The sequence below is a fragment of the Oncorhynchus mykiss genome, chromosome 5, assembly GCF_057628025.1.
Source record: "Oncorhynchus mykiss isolate SJ-2025 chromosome 5, ASM5762802v1, whole genome shotgun sequence".
Classification (NCBI taxonomy): Eukaryota; Metazoa; Chordata; class Actinopteri; order Salmoniformes; family Salmonidae; genus Oncorhynchus; species Oncorhynchus mykiss.
The window spans coordinates 88602501-88617220 of NC_143026.1; the positions used below are offsets into that span (position 1 = coordinate 88602501).

Consider the following 14720-nt stretch of genomic DNA (forward strand, 5'->3'; position numbering starts at 1 on the left):
TTGCTAAACAGTTTATAATAGTAATAAGGCACCTCGGGGGTTTGTGATATATAGCCAATATACCACAGCTAAACATATACCACACCCTCTCTGGCCTTGTTGCTTAAGTAGACTATTGTTTGGGCAAAATACTAATTCATGTGTTATGACAGTATTACAGACTTTGCACTATTCATTTACTTTCTTTACATTTATTAACCCCTTGTGGAAAGATATACACACTAATAACAGCCAACATTAACACTGATTAATGTAAATTGTTGAACCTTTTGTGACTAGGGCAGAGTCTGTGATGTGCTCTTGTGAGGTGTGTGTACTGTATTTGATAAGTGTGTCTGTGTGTGTGTGTCTGTCTGTCTATGTCTGTGTGTTTCTGTGCCATTAGTGCAGTGTGCTTCAGTGAGTGTGGGTGTTTGGGTGTGTTGACTGAGTTGGCTATGCTTTGTGTCTGGCCTGTATCTGAGCTGAGCCTCCCTACCCACACTGTGTGCCCTGTGCTGTCCTGTACCCACAGCTGGCTCAGTACCCCATGCTGAGGGAGGAGATGGAGAAGATTGTCACCCAGCATATCCGAGACCGCGAGAGCCGCACCAAGGACCAGGTGACACACACACACACACACACACACACACACACACACACACACACACACACACACACTATAACACACTATAACACACTATATTCCCAATCCAAAGTCTCATGTTTAATAACTCTATATAATGTGTACATGTCCCACCATCCAGGTGATGCTGCTGATTGACATTGAGCTGGCCTACATGAACACCAACCATGAGGACTTCATTGGCTTTGCAAAGTGAGTGTCACCCTAACCGACGGGTATAAATTTGATATCGGCGCGTTCGGAATCCAATTAGGCTCGAGAATATATAAAAACCTTTCGCCTACGACCAAAAATGAATTATAACATTTTAGGGGTTCTCGCCTCGAGAGGCGATACTTTGGTAAAAGGGGACCCCAAAATTTTCCATACAAAACTTATGGGCTCATATGAAAGAGGAGGTAAAATAAATGATATCTAGGGTCAAAGGTCAAAATTCCAGGTAGTCAAGGTCAGGGTGTTGATCTTGACCTCTGTTCTGATACAGTGGATTAGAACAAACATCCCAATATAGACACAGTACAGTCTGGGGACCCTGACCTACAGGCTCTTACTACTGAATCCTTTGTTTATGCGTGTGTACCTATGTAGCCCATGATTGTGATGTTTTCATCCCCTGTAGTGCCCAGCAGAGGAGCAGCCAGGTGGCTCAGAAGAAGCAAACTGGCAGTAAGGTACTATAGGCACATGAAGGCACCTACAGCACATAGTCTTCCATTACATTCATTAAGACTTGCCTCATGGGCTGTTCGCAAAATATTGTAACAATGTTCCTAGATGCAAGGTCTACATCGAGCTGTTCACAAGACAGATTATAGTTCCAACTGAGAACAGTTTTGAGTGTTTAAACTATTTCTCCACTTGTTCTCTTCTTCTGTGTTCTTTAGCATGGTTGTTCTTTAGCCTGGTTATTCTTTAGCCTGTTTGTTCTTTAGCCTGGTTCTTCTTTAGCCTGGTTGTGCATTAGCCTGGTTGTTCATTAGCATGTTTGTTCATTAGCCGGTTTGTTAATTAGCCTGTTTGTTCATTAGCCTGGTTGTTCTTTAGCCTGTTTGTTCATTGGCCTGTTTGTTCATTAGCCTGGTTGTTCTTTAGCCTGGTTGTTCATTAGCCAGGTTCTTCTTTAGCCTGGTTGTTCATTAACCTGGTTGTTCTTTAGCCTGGTTGTTCATTAGCATGGTTGTTCTTTAGCCTGTTTGTTCATTAGCCTGGTTGTTCTTTAGCCTGGTTGTTCATTAGCATGTTTGTTCTTTGGCTTGGTTGTTATTAAGCCTGTTTGTTCATTAGCCTGTTTGTTCTTTAGCCTGCTTGTTCATTAGCCTGCTTGTTCATTGGCCTGTTTGTTCTTTAGCCTGGTTGCTCATTAGTCAGGTTGTTCTTTAGCCTGGTTGTTCATTAGCCAGGTTGTTATTTAGGCTGCTTGTTCTTTAGCATGGTTGTTCTTTAGCCTGGTTGTTCATTAGCCTGGTTGTTCATTAGCCAGGTTGTTATTTAGGCTGCTTGTTCTTTAGCCTGGTTGTTCTTAAGCATGGATGTTCATTAGCTTGGTTGTTCATTAGCCAGGTTGTTATTTAGGCTGCTTGTTCTTTAGCCTGTTTGTTCTTTAGCCTGGTTGTTCATTAGCCAGGTTGTTATTTAGGCTGCTTGTTCTTTAGACTGTTTGTTCTTTAGCCTGGTTGTTCATTAGCCAAGTTGTTATTTAGGCTGCTTGTTCTTTGCCTGGTTGTTCATTAGCCTGGTTGTTCATTAGCCTGGTTGTTATTTAGGCTGCTTGTTCTTTAGCCTGTTTGTTCATTAGCCTGTTTGTTCATTAGCCTGTTTGTTCATTAGCCTGTTTGTTCATTAGCCTGTTTGTTCATTAGCCTGGTTGTTCTTTAGCCAGGTTGTTATTTAGGCTGCTTGTTCATTAGCCTGGTTGTTCATTAGCCTGTTTGTTATTTAGTACTCTGTGTTTTAACTGTCTAGTGTTCCCACTCTATTTCTGTTCTGCTCTGTTTCTTCTGAGTGATTTCTCTTGTGTCTTTTTCTTCACCTCTCCTGCTACAACTATTCTACTTTAGCAGGATGAGATTATGGTGAGTAGTGTGTGTGTGCGTGTGTGTTAGCATGTGTGAGTGTGTGTTAGTGTGCGTGCTTGTTTTTATGTGTTTGTGTGTGTTAGAATGTGTTGGTTTCCTTGTGTGTGTGTGTGTGTGTTTGTTAGAATGTGTGTGTGGAGAGAGCCTCCCATAACTGTAGATGGGTAGGTAGCTAGGGAGCTCTCTGGGCATTTGCTTCTTTCCTCAGCTGCCTCCCTCCTCCAGGCAGTGCTCCCATCCAACACAACAGAAACATGCTCAGCTAGCACTGCTCATCTCCTATTAGAAACCAGCATGAGTAAAAAAAATAGCATGAACCATTATTTTACAATACACCCCCAGACATAGACAGAACACAGAGGGGTTAAGACCAGATAGGCCTCCAGGTTCCTTAATGCACAACATATTTTTATGTGCAGACTTTTCTCTCTCCCATAGAAACGGCACCATTTGGAGACGTTACATTTCACAGCCGTGGCCTCACAATCGAGCCTCATTTTCCTTGGCTGAGTGATTGCTCGTCGCCCCCCCAGCCTTAGCTTGACACCAGATAAAGAAGGCAGCCATGTGTTCTCCAATGACAACAGCTCGCAGAGAGATGGAGGCTTTAGCTTTAGAGGGGTGTGCTGCCTGCTGCCTTCTCTATTTAAGACCAGTTCTCCAAAGCCCACATCTCTCTCACACTCGTTATCTACTCTACTCTACTCTACTCTACTCTACTCTACTCTACTCTACTCTACTCTACTCTACTCTACTCTACTCTACTCTACTCTACTCTACTCTACTCTACTCTACTCTACTCTACTCTACTCTACCCTACCCTAACTGGTCTTTGCCAGCAGCATACCACCCTGCATACCACTGCTGGCTTGCTTCCGAAGCTAAGCAGGGTTGGTCCTGGTTAGTCCCTGGATGGGAGACCAGATGCTGCTGGAAGTGGTGTTGGAGGGCCAGTAGGAGGCACTCTTTCCTCTGGTCTAAGAAATATCCCAATATCCCACTGCCCTGTGTAGGGTGCCGTCTTTCAGATGGGACGTTAAACGGGTGTCCTGACTCTCTGAGGTCATTAAAGATCCCATGGCACTTATCGTAAGAGTAGGGGTGTTAACCCTGGTGTCCTGGCTAAATTCCCAATCTGGCCCTCAAACCATCATGGTCACCTAATAATCCCCAGTTTACAATTGGCTCATTCATCCTCCTCCTCTCCCCTGTAACTATTCCCCAGGTTGTTGCTGTAAATGAGAACGTGTTCTCAGTCAACTTACCTGGTAAAATAACAAATAAAGGGCATATGTTTTCCTGTTTAGCCGGCTGCATTTAGTTCTGCTCTCCTCCAGCTGCTTTGACCAACAGCCTCTCCTGGTATCTTTTATTGACCTACCTTTCTACCCACCTAGGGCATTCAAACCACCCAATATGATGCAATATAAAGACTAACAATGCCTTGGTGGAAGGGTCAACTAAGCAGTTGGTTGCACTGTCCAACAGAAAAGTTTGAAAAAACAGATAAGGTGGAAGTTTTGACATGACACACCATGACCAGGCATCTGTCAGTTAATAACCAGCTGATAATCCCCCCCTCCCCCCACCATCACCACACCACACAACGACGCATTCCGTGGGCAACCTCGACACAAAGATGCATCAGCATATGTGCTGCATGAGTTTTGGTTTGAAAGCGGCCCTACAGCCCCATATGGCTCTTTGTCCCCCTTTGTCCCTGCCTGCCTTGCCCTCGCTGTACCCCACTCTAGCCAGCCAGTGTGCCAATGTGCAAATATGCCAGTGTGCTGCCTGCCCCTGTGCATTACGAATGGCCTATGCTCTGTGCTCCGTACGTGGCATAGCTGTGTAATGTTCTCTCCACATCCCCATTCAGCCGGAGAGAGGAGCAGTTAATGATCGGTTTAAGGTAAATACAGAGGCACAATATGCATTACATGTTTATGTTATGGGAGAGACACTGATAGAATCACAATGATAGTTGTGTTTGATGCTAATAGAAAGGCCCATTGAGCCGGTCCCATTTGTCCCGTGTTGTGTCCCCTGCAGTGACTCACATTGTCCACTAGGGGCAGTAGTGAGAGGATACCACACATGCCATACATACACAGGACTTACTAACACAATGTCATGATGGAGGAAGTGCAGTTGTGAGGGGATTCAGAAGGCTAGCTTTGTGTTTGCCTGCCTTTCTGAATCTGTTTTTCTTTCCTCTCTCTCCCTCCCTCCCTCCCTCTATCCTTCTCTCTCTCAGGTGATCAGGAAGGGCTGGCTGACCATCAACAACATTGGCATCATGAAGGGAGGAGCAAAGGAGTACTGGTTCGTCCTGACCGCTGAGTCCCTGTCCTGGTACAAGGACGATGAGGTGAGGCTATGGTTGTACCTACACACTGGGTTTAAAAGCAAAGATTTCATACTAGAGAGATTTTATGCAGGTACCTCATTTGCTTATTTACCAATTCTGTCACAATAAGAAGGACCTCACATACACAGGTTTCTCATAAAATGACTTAATAAATACATTTTCATTGGCTGTATTGTGTTGGATGAAATGACAATTGAAGACAACTAAAATGCTGGTCTTTACTGCTCTCATTGAGCTGTTGGCGCCTGCACTTGACACGTCACCCGACAGCGATGTGTCTCATTTTAACGCCAACTCTTTCATGTGTGACTATGGATTGTTGTTTCCAAAACCAGTGATGGAATTACTTCTGTTGGATACTTTACGTATGTTTTACTTCGAGACGTGCTGCCAAGGAGATTCAACGATTATTTTCCATTGTTTCTTAACAACAGTGAATTGTGCTTGTTAATAGAACCTGACAAGGTTTGAGCCAGGTCAGATTGGTCAAAGACAATCCCAGAATCCGTTGTAGCTTTATTAAGAGTTAGCCACAGCCACTCCGCTGACTAACTGACATCATTGTGTGTGTGTGTGTGTGTGTTTATATGATAATTAGGGTACCTCTTTATTTGGATAGTCCATCTGTAGACGCTCTACAAACCATATTTCACATTTCAACTAACTATCTACGAACCATGACCTTAAACCTTATCCTAACCCTAACCCTAACCTTAACCTTAACCCGAAACCTAACCTTAACCCTTATTCTAAACCTAACCCTAACAGTAACCTTGCAAGCATTTTCTTGTCAGCAGGTAGTTTTGTTTATAGTATGACCATCTGTAAAGCATCTACAGATGGAAAATCTGGACTATCCAATTAAAGGGTGACCATCATTTTTCTATATATCAGAGAGTCTGTTCTTTAACACACTAAAGGTAATGAGATGGGCCAAGGGAAGTTTGTGTGTGTGTGTGGGGGGGGAGGGGGAGGGCAATTAGAGGAAGTAGAGAGGGTGGGGGTATTGTAGGGCTAGGTGTAGTAGGAGAGGAGTCTGTTCAAAGTGAGACAGGGCCCCCCAGCATGTCAGACACTAAAGCTGGCACCCACATGTGCATACCAGAGCCCTGCCCTGAGTGTGTTCCCAATTACACACACATGTACACACACAACACACTGTTAGGGCTGGCCTGCATGTTCCCCTTCAAGACTTAGGCCAGGGCTGCTTCTCATAAACATATTCTATTTCAAAGGGCGCTAGAGACGATGGGGGAAAGGGGGAAGAGAAAGGGAGGGAATTGGCTGCAAAGTAGAAGAGGGAGGGGAGGAGTGTCTCTGGTTAGCTGGTTAGGGCCACAGTAACAAGGACCATGTGGGACGGAGAGAGAGAGAAAGAGCGAGGGATGCTGTGGTCTTCCTTTCATCTCTTGCTGAACAAAAGTCCCATCCCCAGAGCCCTGCTGCAAATAACCAAACCACATAGAGGGCAGGAACCCCTCTCTCTGCCTTTACCCTCCGTCCGTCCCCCTGTCCCGTCGGCATTGCCCCACGTGTATTTATTTGAAAATGGCAGTCTCTCAGAACACGGGGACTCAAAACTAATATAGCACCGCTACTCCAGCTCAGAGGAGGGACTAATGTGGTTTAATGAGCAGGGAACAGAAACATTTCCATGCTCAGAGGAGGGACTAATGTGGTTTAATGAGCAGGGAACAGAAACATTTCCATGCTCAGAGGAGGGACTAATGTGGTTTAATGAGCAGGGAACAGAAACATTTCCATGCTCAGAGGAGGGACTAATGTGGTTTAATGAGCAGGGAACAGAAACATTTCCATGCTCAGAGGAGGGACTAATGTGGTTTAATGAGCAGGGAACAGAAACATTTCCATGCTCAGAGGAGGGACTAATGTGGTTTAATGAGCAGGGAACAGAAACATTTCCATGCTCAGAGGAGGGACTAATGTGGTTTAATGAGCAGGGAACAGAAACATTTCCATGCTCAGAGGAGGGACTAATGTGGTTTAATGAGCAGGGAACAGAAACATTTCCATGCTCAGAGGAGGGACTAATGTGGTTTAATGAGCAGGGAACAGAAACATTTCCATGCTCAGAGGAGGGACTAATGTGGTTTAATGAGCAGGGAACAGAAACATTTCCATGCTCAGAGGAGGGACTAATGTGGTTTAATGAGCAGGGAACAGAAACATTTCCATGCTCAGAGGAGGGACTAATGTGGTTTAATGAGCAGGGAACAGAAACATTTCCATGCTCAGAGGAGGGACTAATGTGGTTTAATGAGCAGGGAACAGAAACATTTCCATGCTCAGAGGAGGGACTAATGTGGTTTAATGAGCAGGGAACAGAAACATTTCCATGCTCAGAGGAGGGACTAATGTGGTTTAATGAGCAGGGAACAGAAACATTTCCATGCTCAGAGGAGGGACTAATGTGGTTTAATGAGCAGGGAACAGAAACATTTCCATGCTCAGAGGAGGGACTAATGTGGTTTAATGAGCAGGGAACAGAAACATTTCCATGCTCAGAGGAGGGACTAATGTGGTTTAATGAGCAGGGAACAGAAACATTTCCATGCTCAGAGGAGGGACTAATGTGGTTTAATGAGCAGGGAACAGAAACATTTCCATGCTCAGAGGAGGGACTAATGTGGTTTAATGAGCAGGGAACAGAAACATTTCCATGCTCAGAGGAGGGACTAATGTGGTTTAATGAGCAGGGAACAGAAACATTTCCATGCTCAGAGGAGGGACTAATGTGGTTTAATGAGCAGGGAACAGAAACATTTCCATGCTCAGAGGAGGGACTAATGTGGTTTAATGAGCAGGGAACAGAAACATTTCCATGCTCAGAGGAGGGACTAATGTGGTTTAATGAGCAGGGAACAGAAACATTTCCATGCTCAGAGGAGGGACTAATGTGGTTTAATGAGCAGGGAACAGAAACATTTCCATGCTCAGAGGAGGGACTAATGTGGTTTAATGAGCAGGGAACAGAAACATTTCCATGCTCAGAGGAGGGACTAATGTGGTTTAATGAGCAGGGAACAGAAACATTTCCATGCTCAGAGGAGGGACTAATGTGGTTTAATGAGCAGGGAACAGAAACATTTCCATGCTCAGAGGAGGGACTAATGTGGTTTAATGAGCAGGGAACAGAAACATTTCCATGCTCAGAGGAGGGACTAATGTGGTTTAATGAGCAGGGAACAGAAACATTTCCATGCTCAGAGGAGGGACTAATGTGGTTTAATGAGCAGGGAACAGAAACATTTCCATGCTCAGAGGAGGGACTAATGTGGTTTAATGAGCAGGGAACAGAAACATTTCCATGCTCAGAGGAGGGACTAATGTGGTTTAATGAGCAGGGAACAGAAACATTTCCATGCTCAGAGGAGGGACTAATGTGGTTTAATGAGCAGGGAACAGAAACATTTCCATGCTCAGAGGAGGGACTAATGTGGTTTAATGAGCAGGGAACAGAAACATTTCCATGCTCAGAGGAGGGACTAATGTGGTTTAATGAGCAGGGAACAGAAACATTTCCATGCTCAGAGGAGGGACTAATGTGGTTTAATGAGCAGGGAACAGAAACATTTCCATGCTCAGAGGAGGGACTAATGTGGTTTAATGAGCAGGGAACAGAAACAGTTCCATGCTCAGAGGAGGGACTAATGTGGTTTAATGAGCAGGGAACAGAAACATTTCCATGCTCAGAGGAGGGACTAATGTGGTTTAATGAGCAGGGAACAGAAACATTTCCATGCTCAGAGGAGGGACTAATGTGGTTTAATGAGCAGGGAACAGAAACATTTCCATGCTCAGAGGAGGGACTAATGTGGTTTAATGAGCAGGGAACAGAAACATTTCCATGCTCAGAGGAGGGACTAATGTGGTTTAATGAGCAGGGAACAGAAACATTTCCATGCCTTTGTCCAAGTAAAGTGGACATGCTTTAATTTGTATACACTCAGTCACACACTAAAGCATACTCTGGGGCGACACACACTCCGGGCCCACACTGGCTAACATACACACACACTCAAACCTAGCATATGTAATGTACACTATTTAGTTGAATAGCCTTTGTCCATTCATTCATACACATGACCATCCCCACTGACACACGTACAGAGCTTTACAAAAATGTTCCCGTTTCAAATTTGACTAGCTAGCTTCTCATCATTGTGAACCCCTACCTTGTTCTGGCAGCACAGGACACAATGCCTACTGCTGAAGCAGGACCATAGCCTTGACCATATCCTCCCATCATTTCATAAGATACCACAGCGCGCGCACACACACACACGTACACACACACACGTACACACACACACGTACACACACACACACACACACACACACACACACACACACACACACACACACACACACACACACACACACACACACACACATACACACACATACACACACACACCACACCTCCACATCCAGACACTAATAATAACCTTCAACTACCCCCAGTTTTGGCACAGGGTAGGGTCTAGGGGGTTAGGGGATCTGGTTTGTATTACCAGACATGCCAGGGCTTTGAATCAAGCAGCCCTGGAGCCCAGAACTCCCCAAAGCCTCTCAAACCAGAGAAGAAGTGGATGAAGAGAAACCCTCAAAAGCATGAGTAAACACCAAGCCCATGAATCTCACTGGCCCCCACTGTCTGTACAGCAATTATATACACTACCGTTCAAAAGTTTTTGGGTCACTTAGAAGGCCAGTATCCCGGAGTGGCCTCTTCACTGTTGACGTTGAGACTGATGTTTTGCGAGTACTATTTAATTAAACTGCCAATTGACAAGTGAGGCGTCTGTTTCTCAAACTAGACACTCTAATGTACTTGTCATCTTGCTCAGTTGTGCACCAGGGCCTCCCACTCCTCTTTCTATTCTGGTTAGAGACAGTTTGCGCTGTTCTGTGAAGGGAGTAGTACACAGCATTGTACCAGATCTTCAGTTTCTTGACAATTTCTCACATGGAATAGCCTTAATTTCTCAGAACAAGAATAGACTGACAAGTTTCAGAAGAAAGTGCTTTGTTTCTGTTCATTTTGAGCCTGTAATCCAACCCACAAATGCTGATGCTCCAGATACTCAACTAGTCTAAAGAAGGCCAGTTTTATTTCTTCTTTAATTAATCAGGACAAGTTTTCAGCTGTGCTAACATAATTGCAAAAGGGTTTTCTAATGATCAATTAGCCTTTTAAAATGATAAACTTGGATTAGCTAACACAACGTGCCATTGGAACACAGGAGTGATGGTTGCTGATAATGGACCGCTGAGAGTTTTATACCTATGTAGATATAAAAAATCTGCCGTTTCCAGCTACAATAGTCATTTACAACATTAACATTAACAATGTCTAAACTGTATTTCTGATCAATCACACACGCACGCACGCACGCACACACGCACGCACGCACACACGCACGCACGCACGCACACACATGCATGCACACACGCATGCACACACACACACGCACGCACGCACACACGCACACACGCACGTACGAACGCACGCACGCACGCACACACACACACACACACACACACACACACACACACACACACACACACACACACACACACACACACACACACACACACACACACAACATAATGTGAGCTTTCAAGGATGCTATAATCGTCATCGAGCTGCTGTGAGACCCTCCACACTGGATGTCACTGCAGACCCCTGTGTGTGTGTGTGTGTGTGTGTGGGGGGGGGGGGGGGTCTCCTTGGTCTCCTTGCAGCTCGGTCCTATTGTAAAGCTACCGTAAAAGACTATCAACTGGAGATCTGAGCTGTAAATAACCTGGGGGGAAATAGGAGGCGCTCGCTCTCAAGAGCACTCACCAAAACGTGTGTTCCTCGGCACATCTGTCTGCTTATGGCTATGTGCCGTTTGTGAGTGTGTATGTGTGGTGTGTGTATGTTTGCCTGTGTGTGTGCGTGTGTGTGTTTGCAGACGTGTATATGGTGTGTGTATGTGTGCATATTTCCATGAATGTGTGTGTGCGTATTTGTGGTTTGCATGTGTTTGTGCATCCATGAATGTGTGTGTATGTTCATGAATGTGTGTGTGTGTGTGTGTCTCAGGCACTGCATCTCATAAAAAGCAGTTGCGCTCTACAGCAGACTGTTAAGTGGAAACATGTTGCTGTGTGGTTTTCATTCCTCTGGTTGAATCTGAGAGTCGGGATATCGTGTGAATGAGTCAACTCTCTCTGTACATATGTGTGTGTGTGTGTGAGAGAGAGTGAAAGACAGAACTATTCCCCCTTCTCTTTTAGGTCAGTCTAGCCAAAAACAAAATGGTCACATGACATCATACAGTATGTAATGTTGCCAGTTAGAGTGTATATACTATTTACAAGAGACATAAGCCTATCGTAGGAAAAGCAAACAAAAGCATAGACATCCTTTTGATATTTTCCTTCTTCATGTCAGTGATTTTAGATGTTGTCTTTTTGCCTGTCTTCTGCGCATTGGTCGGCTCGAGGTTAGAACCACCACTTCTTTATGTAGCTCAGGCAGTGACTTAATTGTAAGCTTCGGTTTAGTGTAGAGCAACAGGAATGCTTTGGGTTAACACTCTATGGTCATTCCTATTCCTGTGTCTTGGTCATCCTCCTGTGGTTGGAATATGTTGGTTCTTCATACAAATATAACCACTCCAGCAGAAGAAGCCATCTTGAATATATCTATGTTCATTACCAATACCAGTGATTCCCATTCAACCATAGACAATATATCTATAAAATGGACAGTCTTATTCAATGTTAAAATCTGTTGTTTTAATTCTTGCTCATGACAATATTTACAGAAGCTGACTTGGTTAGGAGTAGAGAAGTATCTCCATGGCAGACTTCTTAACCCAGTAAAGACACCAAGTAAGCCCAGAATGTTCTTCAAAAAACTTTATTTCAACTTCTCAGGACATACAGTTAGTCATCAACTCAAATGCATCACCAATAGCTAAAACCGTAATGAAACATTATAACGTCCATATGAATCTTTGACTGTTTTACGAGTAAAAAGCTACATGATCAGTCTTCACTCTTATATCGGGTGCATTTCTTTATATATTTTAAAAAACAACATTTGCCCATCAATGGAGGAACTCAACACAACAGAACACATGGAACAGTATTAAGACAGGCATTTAGTTGGGCATGGCCTGCTTCTGTGGTTGAGCCTGTGGGTCTGATATTTACGACTGTGCCAGGCTTTCCCAGAGTGGTGCCATGGTCTTTCTGGCTGCTGTTGCCCACTGGTTAGCTGTCTCTCAGTGTCCTGATTCTCGCGCTTCCCCACCCAGCCTAACCAATGTGCAGACTACTGTACAACCACTAGTTCCTGAACAGGTAGTCTGAACACTGGGCAGGCGGGGCGGGCTGCCGGTCCACAAGGGGGGGGGGGGGGGGGGGGGGGGGGGGGGGGGTAAAGGAGCTAAATATATATAAACACTCACAAATACTGCACTGAACACACACACACTGCACAGTCCACATTGAACACATGTACATATACTCACATATATCTGCACTGTACCCAAAATAGTTATTTGACCGAATCTGTGGGCTCAGGAGAGAAGAGGGATTTCTGCCCAGTGGAGAAAGGAGGAGGGGTCTTGCCTGGAGGAGAGAGAGAGAGAAATATAATAAAATGCTGAGGTTATGGAGTGATGGGTTGTGATTGGCAGCCTGAGCATTCATGCCTGTGTTCTGCAGAGAGAGAGAGAGAGAGAGAGAGAGAGTGAGGTAGGGAGAGAGAGATAAGTAGGAATAGAGATACAGAGAGTGAGAGAGAGGCAGAGAAACAAAGGCAGAGGGAGCGAGCGAGGGAGAGAGAGAGGCAGAGAGAAAGAGGAAGAGAGAGAGGGGCAGAGATAAAGAGGCAGAGAGAGAGGGGCAGAGAGAGCAAGAGAGAGAGAGACATTCCAAGCCATGAGTCACAGAGGAGAGGATTTTTAATTGTGCGGTGTGTCGATAGTCTCACAAATTATATATATATATTTTTTACACACACACACACACACACACACACACACACACACACACACACACACACACACACACACACACACACACACACACACACACACACACACACACACACAGACAGTGTCTTAGCTGACCAGATTGGAGGTTGTATGCCCTCATTAATCTAAAGTGTTGAGGTAAAATTGACATTTACAATCCGTCTTTTCCACTACACATTAGAAATGAATCAGTTAGAAATGAACCGAACGAAGAACTCTGGTCTTAGACTAAAGTTGGTTTGGTGATGACACTGCCATCTGTAGTACTACTGTCAGGAAACAGTCACCAGGCGGTCAAAACCACTAACAGACTTACCGGTAGAAACACACAGTCAGCATAGATAGTGGTTCATACCCAACTTTTCATAACCATGTCCTCCCACAAACACATCAGTCTAGAGCCCATCATTCTTTCACAGTCACTAATCACAGAGAAGACACAGAGGATAGAAGAGATACCTAGTCCGTTTTGAGGGTTCTAGATGGGTTGGTCTATAGACTCTCGCTCTCCAGCTCCTCTTTTCCTCCTTTCTCTGTCGTTCACCTTGTGGCATCTCTTGGGAGAGAAGTCTCCTTTGCCAGTTGATGATCTTTGTTATCTCAACCAAGTTGAATCTTACCACTTTTTCACCTTCCAACTCCCTGTCTCCCTCTCCCCTCTACTTCTCTCCTCTGACAGGAGAGAAAATGTTGCATTCAGGTAGCCTCCTGTTGTTTGGCCATGGCAGTCCATTGGAACAGAGATGCTGGAGGTTGTAACAGCGCTGTCCAGAGGCTCTTTCCTCAGTGCGAGAGAATTCCCGCTGAGGGGTAGAGCGAGGACTAGCAGCAGGCTTGACGTGGCAGACGAATGGTCACCAAAGTATCCCTGGCGAGAGGGAAGGAGAGAGAGAGGGAGATGGAGGCAAAAGAGAGAGACAGAGAGAGAGAGAGAGAGAAAAGAGAGGAAAGAGGAGGAGCTCTTATTTTCCATTTTTCTGTTCTCCCTCCTCTGTCTGGGTCTGTGTTTTTTTCAGCTTGGGTTTTTGGGGAGGTAGCAGGAAGTGGAAGGTCAGGGGTCAACAGGAAGTGAGGCGCATTAATTTGCAACTTGTGTTGTGTAATTGTAGCGGGGAACAGGGGCTGGAGGGGAGGGGGATAGGGAAGGGTTGTCTAGCTGGTGAGCTTTTTGGGGAAGCATATATGTGGGAGCACTGGGTGTCTATGTGCGTGTGTGTGTATGTAGTATGTTTGCCTGCGTGTATTTTTTGGCGTGCGTGTGTGTGTGTGTGTGTGTGTGTGTGTGTGTGTGTGTGGGGGGGGGGGGGTCTGGATGACTGCAGAGGCTCTGTGGCTTTGTAGCCAGGGCAGGAATGTCGGTGTTTCTTGGCGAGAAGGAAGGCTTGTAATAACTCCAGATGTGGTCTCTCTCTCTCTCTCTCTCTCTGTCTCTCTCTCTTTCCCTGCTCTGTTTTTGCTTCTAAAGCTGATTACCTCTCCCTGTCCAGCTTGAATAAAAGGTTCTTTATACTGGTCTACACCCCCCACCCGTCCCTCACCCCCCCACCCCCAACACCCCATCAGAGAGAGGTGGACTGGTGAATTGGAAA

General features: G+C 45.1%; 1 protein-coding gene across 1 annotated transcript in view; it reads left to right on the top strand.

The window, feature by feature from the left end:
• LOC149983615 (dynamin-1-like) overlaps positions 1 to 9714 on the top strand; it is a 44775-nt gene extending 35061 nt beyond the window's left edge. The window contains exons 11-17 of the mRNA XM_090236711.1: positions 515 to 601; positions 747 to 817; positions 1245 to 1296; positions 2683 to 2697; positions 4580 to 4612; positions 4958 to 5071; positions 9610 to 9714. Coding sequence (XP_090092837.1) covers positions 515 to 601; positions 747 to 817; positions 1245 to 1296; positions 2683 to 2697; positions 4580 to 4612; positions 4958 to 5071; positions 9610 to 9714 — 477 coding nt within the window. The remainder of the gene's footprint in view (positions 1 to 514; positions 602 to 746; positions 818 to 1244; positions 1297 to 2682; positions 2698 to 4579; positions 4613 to 4957; positions 5072 to 9609) is intronic.
• Positions 9715 to 14720: the final 5006 nt, after the last annotated feature.